Source organism: Theropithecus gelada, chromosome 14 (genome assembly GCF_003255815.1).
Source record: "Theropithecus gelada isolate Dixy chromosome 14, Tgel_1.0, whole genome shotgun sequence".
NCBI classification, from domain to species: domain Eukaryota; kingdom Metazoa; phylum Chordata; class Mammalia; order Primates; family Cercopithecidae; genus Theropithecus; species Theropithecus gelada.
In genome coordinates this window covers 101899620-101914076 of record NC_037682.1, presented here as the reverse complement: position 1 = coordinate 101914076, position 14457 = coordinate 101899620, and the positions used below count along the sequence as shown (strand labels likewise).

At 38.7% G+C, this 14457-nt stretch overlaps 1 protein-coding gene across 4 annotated transcripts in view; it reads left to right on the top strand.

Annotated features, from left to right (window-relative positions):
- Window positions 1–14457, top strand: part of RDX (radixin) — a 117389-nt gene that overhangs the window by 7118 nt on the left and 95814 nt on the right. For all 4 annotated transcript variants that reach the window (XM_025356184.1, XM_025356186.1, XM_025356183.1 and 1 more), the window contains exon 2: window positions 10358–10433. In XM_025356184.1, coding sequence (XP_025211969.1) covers window positions 10422–10433 — 12 coding nt within the window. In that variant the 5' untranslated portion in view covers window positions 10358–10421. The remainder of the gene's footprint in view (window positions 1–10357; window positions 10434–14457) is intronic.

Genomic DNA, 14457 nt, shown 5'->3' with positions numbered 1-14457 from the left:
TGGAGTACAGTGACATGATCTCAGCTCATTGCAACCTCTGCCTCCTGGGTTCATGCGATTCAACTGCCCCAGTGTCCCAAGTGGTTGGGGCTACAGATGCGCACCACCACGCAGGTCACCACGCCTGACTCATTTTTGTATTTTTAGTGGAAACGGGGTTTTGCCTTGTTGGCCAGGCTGGTCTTGAACTCCTGACCTCAAGTGATCCACCCGCCTTGGCTTCCCAAAGTGCTGAGATTTCTGGTGTGAGCCACCGCGCCCAGCTAACATAAGGACTCTGAGTGAAAGGGAGAATGGGAACATAGAAAATCTCAGCTGTGGTTAATTGACTTTAGATCCCTTTGGCTTGGATTAAATTTTCTTAGCCATTATGAGGACGCCTGATAGTTAAGCTGTTTATAAGTTCTAGACTTAGAAAAACCGTAAAAACTTAGTTTGGTTGTTTAGCAAAGTTCGTATATATCACCAGAAAGCTTACTACTTATATCTAATCAACAAGCAGCGTGGTAATTACAGTTATTAAGTATATCAGATTATCTGGCCTTTAATTTGATTGTTAACTTAATTGAAATTATTGAAACAGTTTTGGATAGAGATGGTTAAGGCTTGAATTTGGGAGGCCTGGTTGTAAAGAGATTTTTTTTGAGATAAAGTTTTGCTCTTGTCCAGGCTAGAGTGCAGTGGCACAATCTTGGCTCACCACAGCCTCGGCCTCCCAGATTCGAGTGATTCTCCTGCCTCAGCTTCTCAAGTAGCTGGGATTACAGGCATGCGCCACCACGCTTGGCTAATTTTGTATTTTTAGTAGAGATGGGGTTTCTCCATGTTGATCGGGCTGGTTTCAAACTCCTGACCTCAGGTGATCCACTCGCCTCGACCTCCCAAAGTGCTGGGATTGCAGGTGTGAGCCACTGCGCCTGGCCGTAAAGAGCTTTTTTTCTTCCCCATGTTCATGTTGGTTCTCTCTTCTTAGTGATGCTTATTAGCTTGGTCATTTTACAACATAAAAAGAGAGAGGAAACTATTGCCCTTGACACTAATCAGCAGAAAAATTTGAGTATTATGTGTAAGATTAATTCAACAAAATCAACAGACATTTTGAGGCCCAACTGTGAACCAGGCACTGTATCAGTTTTTCTGAAAAGGGCGTTAATATCTAGAAAATTAGAAGCTTAATTTTTTCATAGTAATAGAACTGCCATATAGCCTCATTGACTGCATTAGAGAATATTGTCTAATTATAAAGACATGTAAGAAACATATTGACTTTGTTCTCTTTTGAAAATAAGCTATAATATCTGATGTTTCAAAGCACATCAAGGGTAAAATTATTTGTGAGAATTATTTTGTGTTTGCTTCTTTCCCGTTATATAAATGACTTTCGTGAACTTATCTTTGTTTTCCCATTTCTAAACATTTTTATGTGAATGTTTAATGTTTTCTTAAGAGTGAAATGAGGAAGTTGAACTGGATTTAGCTTTCTTACCTTTTAGTATTTCATAATTGCAAATGATAGGGTATTATTTTATTTTCTGTTCACCTTAGGAATCATACAGATATGATTTTGCTTTTTAAATGTACAAAATTCTTAGAAGAGATTCTAAATTCAGTGTAAAACTTTGGTGTTAATATTGCAGTTCAGCTTTATAAATTTTAGAAATTTGCTATGCATTTTCAGTAACATGTATATTACTCAAATGTTGAATATTTCATTTCCTTGAAAATGTCTTTAAACCAGAAATCATTTCTACATGAGCAAGACTTAATATCTTATTTAAAACTGCCTCTCACCCTTACAGGAATTCCACTTACAGAGATGATCATACCAGTTATTAATGTGCACTTAAAACATCTTTAGAGGTAGTCTCTTGACCTGATAACAATAGAGGAGAGAGCTTTAGTAGCCTACTTCTTGAAAAGCCCGAGTAATTGTTTGGTATGAACTTGTCTAGGATGGTATCTGAGAAAAGTAGAGTAAGATAATCAAAAGAGCCCAAGACTAGGATTTAAATGAACTTCTGTCTTTGTTAAGTAGCCCCCTGACATTGAACAAGTCATTTATCTGAATCTTAATTTCTTTGTTAGAAGAATGAGAGAAACACCTGTCTTGGGCAGGAAGGGGAAGAGCAGTTATAGTGAAGATTAGGAAATATAGGCAGAATGGAGAGTGAACATTCTACAAATGCTCCCTGTATTCACTACCCTTCTTGCTTTTGGCCTTATTTCTTTACTTGCAAGATGGAGCTAAAAATTCTTGTCTTCTTTTTTTTTTTTTTTTTTTTTTTGAGACAGAGTCTTGCTCTGTCGCCCAGGCTGGAGTGCAGTGGCGCGATCTCGGCTCACTGCAAGCTCCACCTCCCGGGTTCACGCCATTCTCCTGCCTCAGCCTCCCGAGTAGCTGGGACTACAGGCGCCCACAACCGCGCCCGGCTAATTTTTTGTATTTTTAGTAGAGACGGGGTTTCACCGTGGTCTCGATCTCCTGACCTTGTGATCCGCCCGCCTCGGCCTCCCAAAGTGCTGGGATTACAGGCGTGAGCCACCGCGCCCGGCCTAAAATTCTTGTCTTCTTTGCTTCACTTAGGGAAGACATGGCATTATATAGATAAAAGTGCATTATTATTTGTTATTAAATTTATTAACACTGAGCTAACAGCATAATAATCATAGTTCTTTACCTGGGGACCTATGACCTTGAATGGGGAAAAAGTTGCATCTTTATTTTTACATTTTCTTCTATTATTAATATAGACAACATTAGCATTAGCAGTACAGTACCAGAGACTGTGTCTGTTTTTTAATTTAATTTTTGTTTTTTATAGCGATGGGATCTCACTCTGTTGCCCAGGCTGGAGTGCAGTGGCACCATCTCTCCTGGGTTCAAGTGACCCTTTGGAATAGCTGGGACTACACATGCACATCACCACACGCAGCTAATTTTTTTGTTTTTTTGTAGATTGCCCAGACTGGTTTTGAACTCCCGGCCCCAAGCCATCCTCCTGCCTTGGTCTCCCAAGGTGTTGAGATTACAGGCATGAGCCACCACACCCAGCCCAGAGACTGTTTCTAATAGAAACAGTAGATACGTTTGTAATACGTTAAAGCTGTCAAAATAACTTAAAGTATTAAAAAAGAAGTATATATATTAGTGTGTTTTTTATGTTTTGATAATTATATTCCAGTGTAATTAGTTTCTTTTGTAATTTTCTGTATTTTGTGCATGTATTTTATGCATTTAAAAATACTTTTCTTGGAAAGAGTTCATAGGCTTCACCAGCAGGGCCCATGCGGGAAAAATAAAATGATTAAGAACTTCTTTAGTAGATTCCATTATTGTGTTGATTGGACTGCCAGAGTTGCCTTATTCAGTTTATATTGTTGTTTGTTGTGCTGCTTTCTCCCAGTAAATTGGCAGAGGAGTTCTCTTGGAATATTTTGGTCTCTGGAGAGATCACAATTATGTTCAGAGGTCATTTGTAAGTCTGAAAAGGCAAAAAAAATTAAAATAATTAAAATTAGGCTTAGGAAAAAGAGTATCTCAAAAGTAAAATCAGGCAATCTGCTATGAATTATTGATGCTTCAGTGCAGGCACTGCATGGACTAGACTTTATAACACCTGTTTTACCACCTGACAGGTGGGAGTCTTGTGCTACTGACTTAACAGAGCTCAAAGTGTTAAGCGTGAGGCTATTTTTCCATTGTATTAGGTAGAAAGGAGACTGTTTGAGGGTTACCCTCAGAGTTAAAAGACAAAGGAGAGAATGTTTATTGTGGCTATTTTGTCTCTAATGTGTGGCAATGTGTTTGAGTACTTATTCATGTGAGTGGTTTTCTCGAAATGGGAGATGTTTGCTGGCTGGCAGCACCTCTCACAACTTGCTGGGTTTGTTGCTGCCATGACTGCACTTTTATTGCTTTTGGAGGAGTAGGTATGGAAAAGAGCACAATATATTGCTTTAGGAGGAGTAGGTATGGAAAAGAGGCAGGGCAAGACCACTTTAAGACATTTAAGAGTGGGAGAAAATTAAGAATTTAATTTAATTGGTTTAATTAAGTTTAAACCAATAAACTTGCAGATTAAAATTAAGAGAATTAAGAGTGGGGAGGAGGGAGTAAATTTTTATTTTTATGAGGGAAGGGTGGAAGTATACAAATATTTGATATATAAATATGTCTTTGATATATAATGGTTTAGGCAACTTATTTTTTATTATTATTTTTATGCTTTTTTTAATAGAGGAAAGGAAAGATTTGAAAGACCAGGTTTTGTTTCAAGTTAGAGATGAAACCCCAGGATATGCATCTAGGTTTCTTTGTTTTCCATGTGACATTTTATGAAATTATGTATTCTGCTACTAATAGATGCCAGTTTCAATTAAAAGCATACTAATATATTCATAGACTAGAAATGTCTTTTTTTTTTTTTTTTTGAGACAAAGTCTCACTCTGTTGCCCGGGCTGGAGTATAGCAGCGGTGTGATCTCAGCTCACTGCAGCCTCTGCCTCCCAGATTCAAGCGATTCTCCTGCCTCAGCCTTCTGAGTAGCAGGGACTGCCGGCATGTGCCATCATGTTCGGCCAATTTTTTATTTTTACTAGAAACAGGGTTTAATCATGTTGCCCAGGCTGGTCTCGAACTCCTGACCTCAAGTGATCCACCTGCTTCAGCCTCCCAAAGTGCTGAGATTACAGGCGTGAGCCACCATGCCTAGCCAGAAATGTCTCATTGAGGTTAAACAATATTCTCTTTTTCTTTTGAGATGAAGTCTCACACTGTCACCCAGGCTGGATTGCAGTGGCACGATCTTGGTTCACTGCAGCCCCCGCCTCTCAGGTTCACGCGATTCTCCTACCTCAGCCTCTCGAGTAGCTGAGATTATAGGCACACACCACACCCAGCTGATTTTTTGTACTTTTAGTAGAGATGGGGTTTCACTGTGTTGGCCAGACTGGTCTCGAACTCCTGACCTCGTGATCTGCCTGCCTCAGCCTCCCAAAGTGCTGGTATTACAGACTTGAGCCACCGCGCCCGACAACAATATTCTCTTGATATAAATATTTTCCATTAATAACTAAATTGGTATAAAAACTTAGGTTTTAATAGCATTTGTACATAGCTTTGTCCTGAAAAATTTAAGGTAGAATTTTTACATCTGTGTGTTATATATATAAGCTAATACAAAATATGTATAAGCAATTTCATGAAATATGTTTTTGAAATTCTAATCTCTGATTTTTAAAATTAGAAACTTAACAAAACTCTGTTAAGTACTAAGTGTGTACCCAGACAGCCCTTTTTAATAATACCTGTGTTGTTCCGTGTTGATGGATGGGTAGTTACATATTCTGCCTTTCCACTTTACCTTACCTAAATGTTCACAGAGTTTGTTTTAATAATACCAACAAACAAACAAAAAATCTCCCACAACCCCGGAGCAGTCCATAATGTTATCAAATAGCGTCGACATTACTTTGGTTATTGTAATCACTGGCTATTGTAAAGAATGCTGCTGTGAATATCTTGATACAGATTACTTTCTTTTATATTTAGTTTGGGGGAAGAAATATCTTCTGGGAGATTTATTACAAAAGCAGAATTTCATATTGAAAAAAGCTGTGTAGCTTTCGTTATGTATTCTCTACTTTATAGAAATGTGGAGCCAATATATGGTGACACCTACAATACTTATCTACTTGTTTGCCAACATTGTTCGTCAACCTTGCCATGAATAATTAATATTTATTTTGCTGGTTTAATGAGTATATCATTGGTAAAACACTTGTAGTTTTAATCAGTAGAACGTTTGTGTGTTTTTTTTAACATAAGGTTTGTTGGCGAAGTTTCTTATTGAACTGTTTACGGAGTGGAATCTGAGCAATGTCTTTATATGTTTAACCATTTGATTACTTTGCATAACAGCTTTATTATACTGTTGCAGATTTTTCTACTGTTTTTTTATTTTGGTATTTATTTTACCTATGTAGAGATTTAAAATAAAATATATTTATCTTTTTTATTATAACCTATATATCTTTCTTAGTCATATTATGTTATTCTTCCAAAACTGGAATTTTTTTCAAGTATCTTTTTTTTTTTTTTTTAATTATTTTTTAAAAAACATAGAGACGGGGTCTTGCTATGTTTTCCAGGCTGATCTTGAACTCCTGGGCTCAAGCAGCCCACCTGTCTCAGGCTCTCAAAGTGCTGGGTTTGCAGGTATGAGCCACTGCTCCTGCTTTCTTTTTGAGAAAAATATTAAGTTACTTACATTTTATTAAATGACATGGTGAAGTTATGGGTCCAACGTTAGTTTACTTATTTAGAATAATTCTGTTTTTTCATTGTAAGAAATTAGTTTTTTAGGCCAGGCGCGGTGGCTCATATCTGTGAGCATCTTGGGAGGCTGAGGCAGGCGGATTACCTGTTGTCAAGAGTTCAAGACCAGTCTGGGCAACATAGTGAAACCCCGTCCCTACTAAAAATACAAAAATTAGCCAGATGTAGTGGTGCACGCCTGTAATCCCAGCTACTTGGGAGGCTGAGGCAGGAGAATCGCTTGAACCTGGGAGGCGGAGGTTGCAGTGAGCCAAGATCGCGCCACTGCACTCCAGCCTGGGTGACAGAACGAGACTCCATATCCAAAAAAAAGAAATTAGTTTATTACAAAACCTCTACATTTTCATTTACAAGTTTACAGATTTCATTTTAATTCTTCGAGCCTGTTAATATTTTAGAATATAAACATTCTGGTCTTTTCATTCATTCCTTTTTTTTAAAAAAAGTGATGGTATTCTATGGAATTTTTTTTTTTTTAATGTTTTATTTTTTAGATTTTAGACAGAGTCCTGCCCTGTTGCCCAGGCTGGATTGTAGTGGCGTGATCATAACTCACTGCAACCTCAAACTTCTGGGCTCACGTGATCTTTCTGCCTTAGCCTCTTGAGTAGCTAGGACTACATGTGCGCTCCACTATGCCTGCTTTATTTTTATTTTTTGTAGAGACACTGTCTCTCTTTGTTGCCCAAGCTGGTCTTGAACTCCTGCCCTCAAGTGATCCTCCTGCCTTGACCTCCCAAAGTGCTGGAATTACAGGTGTCAGCCACCATGCCTGGCTACTATGGATGGTTTTATTACCTGCCTTTATACTTAGTGGTTTGTGAATATCTTCCTATGTCATTTAGTATTTTTCTATAACATTTTGATGGGCTGCATTGTGAGCTTGTGGATCCTAAGATATACCATGATTGACCTAGCTAAACTCCCAGTTTTACATATAGTTTTATAAATTGTACTATAATTAGTCTTTGTAGTTGTAGCATTGTACATATTAATATTTTCTTCAGGTATATTTCTACAAATGAAATTAGTTAGCAGTCTTTTCCTATCAAAAAAGAGGAAGACAGGCTAATACATTGTAGAGCTCTGGATGCTGGGTGTCAAAAGACTTGTAGTTTGGCCATTTATTGCTCATGTAACTTAGGACAAACCATTTTGGCTTGGGATAAAACTTTTAGTGATCATATTACTGATTGAAACAAATGCTTATGTAATCTAAACTATTATGATTCAAAAAATGGCCAAAGTTTTGATGCAGACACACGTCTTATATATGTGTGAAGAATTTAAATAAAATTGTTCTATGAAATATGAGATGAAGCAATTTTGCTGAACCAATAGGTTATAGCTCATTTTTTGTTTGTTTTTTGAGACGGGATCTTGCTCTCTCACCCAGGCTGGAGTGCTTTGGTGATCTCAGCTCACTTCAACCTGCACTTCCCAGGCTCAAGCAATCCTTCCATTACCATGCCTGGCTAGTTTTTTCTTGTTGTTGTTTGTTTGTTTGTTTTTTGGTAGAGATGGGGTTTTGCCCTGTTGCCTAGGCTCCTCGCAGACTCCTGGGCTCAGGTGATCCTCCCACTTCTCAAATTGCTAGAATTACACATGTGAGCTATTGCGCCTGGCCTGGAGGCTATTTTAATCAAGACCTGAGATGATGAGACCTGAATTAAGGCAGTAATAGTAGTTGGGATGAAAAAAGGGTATAGAATTTAAAAATTGTACTGAAATACATTTAGGTTCATGAAGGTAGGTGAGTGTAGATGGGAATAAGCTAGGAAATGATAAGAATTAAGAAATGAGGGGTTTATACCTCCAACAGAATTTCATTGCCTAGTGGTTCATGCCTGTAATCATAGCACTTTGGGAGGACCAGGCTGGCGGATCACTTGAGCTCAGTTTGAGACCAGCCTGGCCAACATGATGACACCCTTTCTCTACTAAAAATACAAGTATTAGCTGGGTGTGTTGGTGGATATCTGTAATCCCAGCTGCAGAGGCTGAAGCAGGGGAATCGCTTGAACCCCGGAGGCAGAGGTTGCAGTGAGCTAAGATTGCTCCACTGCGACCTCTGCACTCCAGCCTGGGCGACAGAGCGAGACTCCATCTCAAAAAAAAGAAAAAAATCTCAGGAGGAAGTTTCCTCTGAAGAGGTTTATTGGTAATCAATTACTTGTGATTGAGTAGAATTTGGGAAGTGGCCTTACCTAAATTTCATTTTTATTATAACTTACAGAGAATTTCTCTTTTATTAGTTATGGCATCTTTTCTTTTCTTTTTTTTTGGAAACACAGTCTTGCTCTGTCGCCCAGGCTGGAGTGCAGTGGGACGATCTCGGCTCACTGCAACCTCCACCTTCCGGGTTCAAGTGATTCTCCTGCCTCAGCCTCCTGAGTAGATGGGATTACAGGCACCTGCCACCATGCCCAGCTAATTTTTGTATTTCTGGTATAGATGAGGTTTCACCATGTTGGCCAGGCTGGTCTCAAACTCCTGACCTCAAATGATCCTCCTGCCTCGGCCTCCCAAAGTGCTGGGATTACAGGCATGAGCCACCATGCCCAGCCTTAGTTATGGCATTTTAAACAGCAATCAGTAACTTTTTTTGTTTATTTGTTTGTTTTTAAGACAGGACCTTGCTCTGTTGCCCAGGCCAGAGTGCAGTGGTATGATCACTGCTCACTGCAGCTTCAGCCACCTGGGCTTAAGCAGTCCTCTCACCTTGGCCTCCCAAACTACTGGGATTACAGGTCCCAAAGTGTTGGGATTACCAATGTGAGCCACCGTGTCTAGCTGAATGCAGGTTGGTAGTGTGCAGAGTTTTGCCTGTTTCATACACATTGGGTGAATAAGCTATTCATATTTTTCTTTATTCATATTTTCAAACTTACAAGAAGAAAAAATAAGCCAGGTGCGGTGGCTCATGCCTATAATCCTAGCACTTTGGGAGGCACAGTTGGGAGGACTGCTTGAGGCCAGGAGTTTGAGACAGCCTGAGCAACATAGGGCAACCCTGCCTCTACGAAAAAGTAAAATAAAAAAAACTAGCTGGGCATGGTGGCATGTGCTTATGATCCTAGCTACTCAGGAGCCCAAGGCAGGAGGATTACTTGAACCTGGGAGGCTTAGGCTGCAATGAGCTGTGATGTCACCACTGTACTCCAGCCTGAATGTCAGAATGAGACCCTGTCTTTAAAAAAATAAAAATTACTGGCCGGGCGCGGTGGCTCAAGCCTGTAATCCCAGCACTTTGGGAGGCCGAGACGGGCGGATCACGAGGTCAGGAGATCGAGACCATCCTGGCTAACATGGTGAAACCCCGTCTCTACTAAAAAATACAAAAAACTAGCCGGGCGCGGTGGCGGGCGCCTGTAGTCCCAGCTACTCGGAAGGCTGAGGCAGGAGAATGGCGTGAACCCGGGAGGCGGAGCTTGCAGTGAGCTGAGATCCGGCCACTGCACTCCAGCCTGGGCGGCAGAGCGAGACTCCGTCTCAAAAAAAAAATAAATAAATAAAAATAAAAATAAAAATTAGTTTCTTCCATTTTTTTGCAGATTACATTAATCAGAATTTCCTTTTATTTTTGGCATTACAGAAAAAAAAACATTGAAAAAGTGTTCTTAAGCTCTTCAGAATCTGAATCCATCTGTCCTCACTTTTATTGTTCCTTTCTCTAACATCTTGGATACAGAGATGAGCCTGACTCAGAGAGCGAGCTTCTGGGCCCTAAGCAATGATGTTTCCTTGTTCTTTGTTGTCTGTAATTAAATTAAAACTTCTAGGTAGATCAGTGTGTTTATACCAAGTTACTTGAGATGTGCGGTATTTTTAATCTTGGATTTTAGTCTTTTTAGGGAATGTGCAATGCTAGTAGAAGACATTGAAAATTAGAATGAAATCACTCCTTGTTACTTTAAATCCACCTTTTCAAATATTTTTATTTATATCTTACACAAATTATAGTTAAAACAGAAACCTTATATAAAAAGATAATACCTTATGCTTTTTTTTTTTAACAGAAAGTGACAACATAATTCATAGAAGTGAAGAATTTTTAAAGAAGGTAACAAAAAGAGAAAGAAAATGCCAAAACCAGTAAGTGTATTTTATTACATTTGACAGTATCTACATAATAAGATATCATTAAATTCGTTTTGGAACAAGGCAAAGAATGTTGGTAGAGTTGTTGGAAGAAAAAGGCACTGATATGACTGTTGTTTTTAAATTAATGTGACCAGAGCGTAGTATTATGTGGTCATGAGTTCTAAGGTCAAACTAAGTTCTTACCTTGGTTCTGCCACTAATCTGGGTTACTTTTGTTAATTTAGCTCAATCTATCCAATTTTTAATTTCCTTACATATAAAATGGGAATATAATTAGTTACCCAAGGGAGTATGGCAAGGGTTAGAAGAATCTGATATATATATTTAGTGCCCAGTAAATGGTAACATTGTTAAATGGGAGGAAGTAATGAGAGGTCAGAAAGATCTATGAATTTTAGTTTTCTCATAATTCTACTTTAGATGCAATTGATACCCATACTGATACTATATAGTCTTAGATTTTTTTATTTAAGGGTATACTTGTGATTATTTTACTTAGTTTTATAGTTATTTGGTTCTTGACTAAAGTTTATTCCTTTATTCTTAAGGTGTAATTGTTCTTAATCTAATAAAGTAAGTTGTTTTTGTTTTCTGGAATGTTTCTTTTGGCCAATTATAATTTTAAAGAAAGTCATTAGTTATCATTTTTGGGATTTTCTAGCATGGATAACACTTTGGAATGACTGAAAGACTCAGCAGGTCGCAAAGTGTGCTTTGTTAGCGGGAGAGAAGACTTAAAAAAAGGCATACAGATCAAAAAGAAAATTTCCTATTTGCAGATGACATGATTGTTTCTGTAGAAAATCCTCACATCTACAAAACAATTACTAGAACCAATAACTGAATTTAGCAAGATTGCCAAATACAAGATTGTATTTTAAAAAATGGCCTTTTTAATATAAAAGTAGTTTGGTTATTTAGTTTGGTTATTAAAAAGCATGACATATTTAGTAATAAAGGTACAAATGCTGTACAAGATCTCTACACTGAAAACTAGCTATAAGAAATTAAAGATTTAGGCCGGGCGCGGTGGCTCAAGCCTGTAATCCCAGCACTTTGGGAGGCCGAGACGGGCGGATCACGAGGTCAGGAGATCGAGACTATCCTGGCTAACACAGTGAAACCCCGTCTCTACTAAAAATACAAAAAAAAAATTAGCCGGGCGTGGTGGCGGCGCCTGTAGTCCCAGCTACTCGGGAGGCTGAGGCAGGAGAATGGCGGGAACCCGGGAGGCGGAGCTTGCAGTGAGCCGAGATCGCGCCACTGCACTCCAGCCTGGGTGACAGAGCGAGACTCCGCCTCAAAAAAAAAAAAAAAAAAAAAAAAAAAGAAATTAAAGATTTAAATATGTAGAGAACTATAAAATATGCATAGAGATCTTTATAAAGTTGTATTAAGATGTCAGTTCTCCATAAAAGTTTTCATAAATGAAATTCAGTTCCAATCAGTTGAATCCAGGCAGTCTTCTTTGATTAAAATTGACTAGCTGATTCTAAAATATATTAATATATGGATATGCCAGAATGTGCACAGAATAACTAAAGCAATTAAAAAGAAAAAAAGAAAACTTACACTCCTGGATTTCAAGGTTTATTTTTAAGCCACTAAATAAGACATTGAGGTACTGATGAAAGAATAAATAGATTAATAGAATCAGCGAAATGAAAATACACCAACACACATACATACACATATGTATTCATTAGATTTTTGACAATGCTGTCACACAATTTAATGGAGAACTATAATTATTTTCAACAAATGGTATTGGCACAAAGGGTTATCCGTACAGAAAAACATGAACATTGACTGTTGTCTCACAATTTACAAACATAAACTCAATGGATTATAGACCTACATGCAAAAGCCCAAACTGTAAAACATCTAGAAGAAAACATAGGAAAAAATCTTTGTGACCTTGGAGTAGGTGAAAATTTTTTATATATTAAAATTTTTAAAATTTTATATAATACACAGAAAATCTGAACCATTTAGAAAAAGTTGGACTTAAAAACTTTTGCTACTGAAAGATAGAAATAAGAACACGGAAAGGCAAGACAATGGGATAAAATAATTTGCCACATAAAGTTCTTTTACGGTTCAATAATAACACAACTCAGAATTTTTTTTTTTTGTGGGCAAAATATTTGAGCAGATATTTCACAAAAGAAGCTATATTAAAGACTGGTAGGCCAGGCGTAGTGGCTCACGCCTGTAATCCCAGCACTTTGGGAGGCTGAGGTGGGAGGATCACTTGAAGTCGGGTTTGGGACCAGCCTGGCCAACGTGGTGAAACCCCATCTCTACTGAAAGTACAAAAATTAGCCAGGCATTGTGGCGCATTCCTGTAGTCCCAGCTACTCGGGAGGCTGAGGCAGGAGAATCGCTTGAACGCAGGAGGCGAAGGTTGCAGTGAGCCAAGATCGCACCACTGCACTCCAGCCTGGGTGACAGAGCGAGACTTGTCTCAAAACAAAACAAAAAAATAACAACAAAAAAAAGACTGATAATATAATCCAGTGTAGATAAGGATGTGGAGCAGCTGTGACTTCATTGTATTTCTGTTAGGAATGTAAACGTTTACAGCTACTTTGGAAAACTCCTTGCCAGTATAATTGAGTGGAGAGTGTTTATTGTTCCTTAAAGAGTCAAAATTATTATGCGCAGTTGGATATCAGTTGTCTGTTGTTGATTCATTAAAGATTCTGGAAGTATAGAACTTGCCTTGTGGAGGAAACAACTCTTTTTTTTTTTTTTTTGAGACGGAGTCTCGCTCTGCCGCCCAGGCTGGAGTGCAGTGGCCGGATCTCAGCTCACTGCAAGCTCCGCCTCCCGGGTTCACGCCATTCTCCTGCCTCAGCCTCCTGAGTAGCTGGGACTACAGGCGCCCGCCACCGCGCCCGGCTAGTTTTTTGTATTTTTTAGTAGAGACGGGGTTTCACCGGGTTAGCCAGGATGGTCTCGATCTCCTGACCTCGTGATCCGCCCGTCTCGGCCTCCCAAAGTGCTGGGATTACAGGCTTGAGCCACCGCGCCCGGCCGGAAACAACTCTTGAAGCTAGATAAGTTTCAGAATGTGGAAGTTTTTGGATTTTAGAACAATGAATGTATAATATATTATGTGCATATGTCATTATATCATGAAACTCCCATCAAGGTCTATGGCGTCACCTCTGAAACATTGATATTTTTATAGTTTAATGGGTGAATAGTTGCTTGAAATGGAATAAATTAATTCACTACAAGTGATAGTCTTGTATCACTTCATGTCAGATTTTTGCTCAAACTTAACTCATCTTCAGGTGTCAGTGCTTTTAAGATGTCAAAATTATGGAATAGGAACTGTGGACCCATATTTACAAGACTCACAAAGCCATAATGATCTAGGAGAAAATATCTGACAAATGAGTAAAGTGATTTATATGGAGCAAATTATAAGCACTTCTTTCAAAAGATTTTGAAAGTCATTAAAGGAGATCTAAGTCAATGTAAAGTGAGAAAACCATAGTCATGTATAGAGTCTGTATTAATAAAAATGTTAATTCTTACCCAAAGATACTGAAGAATTTCGTGTTGTTCCAATACTAAATCATAAATGGTATTTTGTAAAGTTCACAGTTTTTTTTTTTTTTTTTGAGACGGCATCTCGCCCTGTCGCACAGGCTGGAGTACAGTGGCATGATCTCGGCTCACTGCAACTTCCGCCTCCCAGGTTCACGCCATTCTCCTGCCTCAGCCTCCTGAGTAGCTGGGACTGTAGGCGCGCACCACCACGCCTGGCTAATTTTTTTGTATTTTTGGTAGAGACAGGGTTTCACCATGTTAGCCAGTATGGTCTCAATCTCCTGACCTCATGATCCGCCCGCCTCAGCCTCCCAAAGTGCTGGGATTACAGGCATGAGCCACTGTGCCCAGCCCAAGTTCACAGTTTTATATGGAGCCAAGAGCAAAGATAATGATCCAAGACTAGTCAAAATAGTTCTGAAGAATAATGGAGACTTGCCCTACCAGGTAT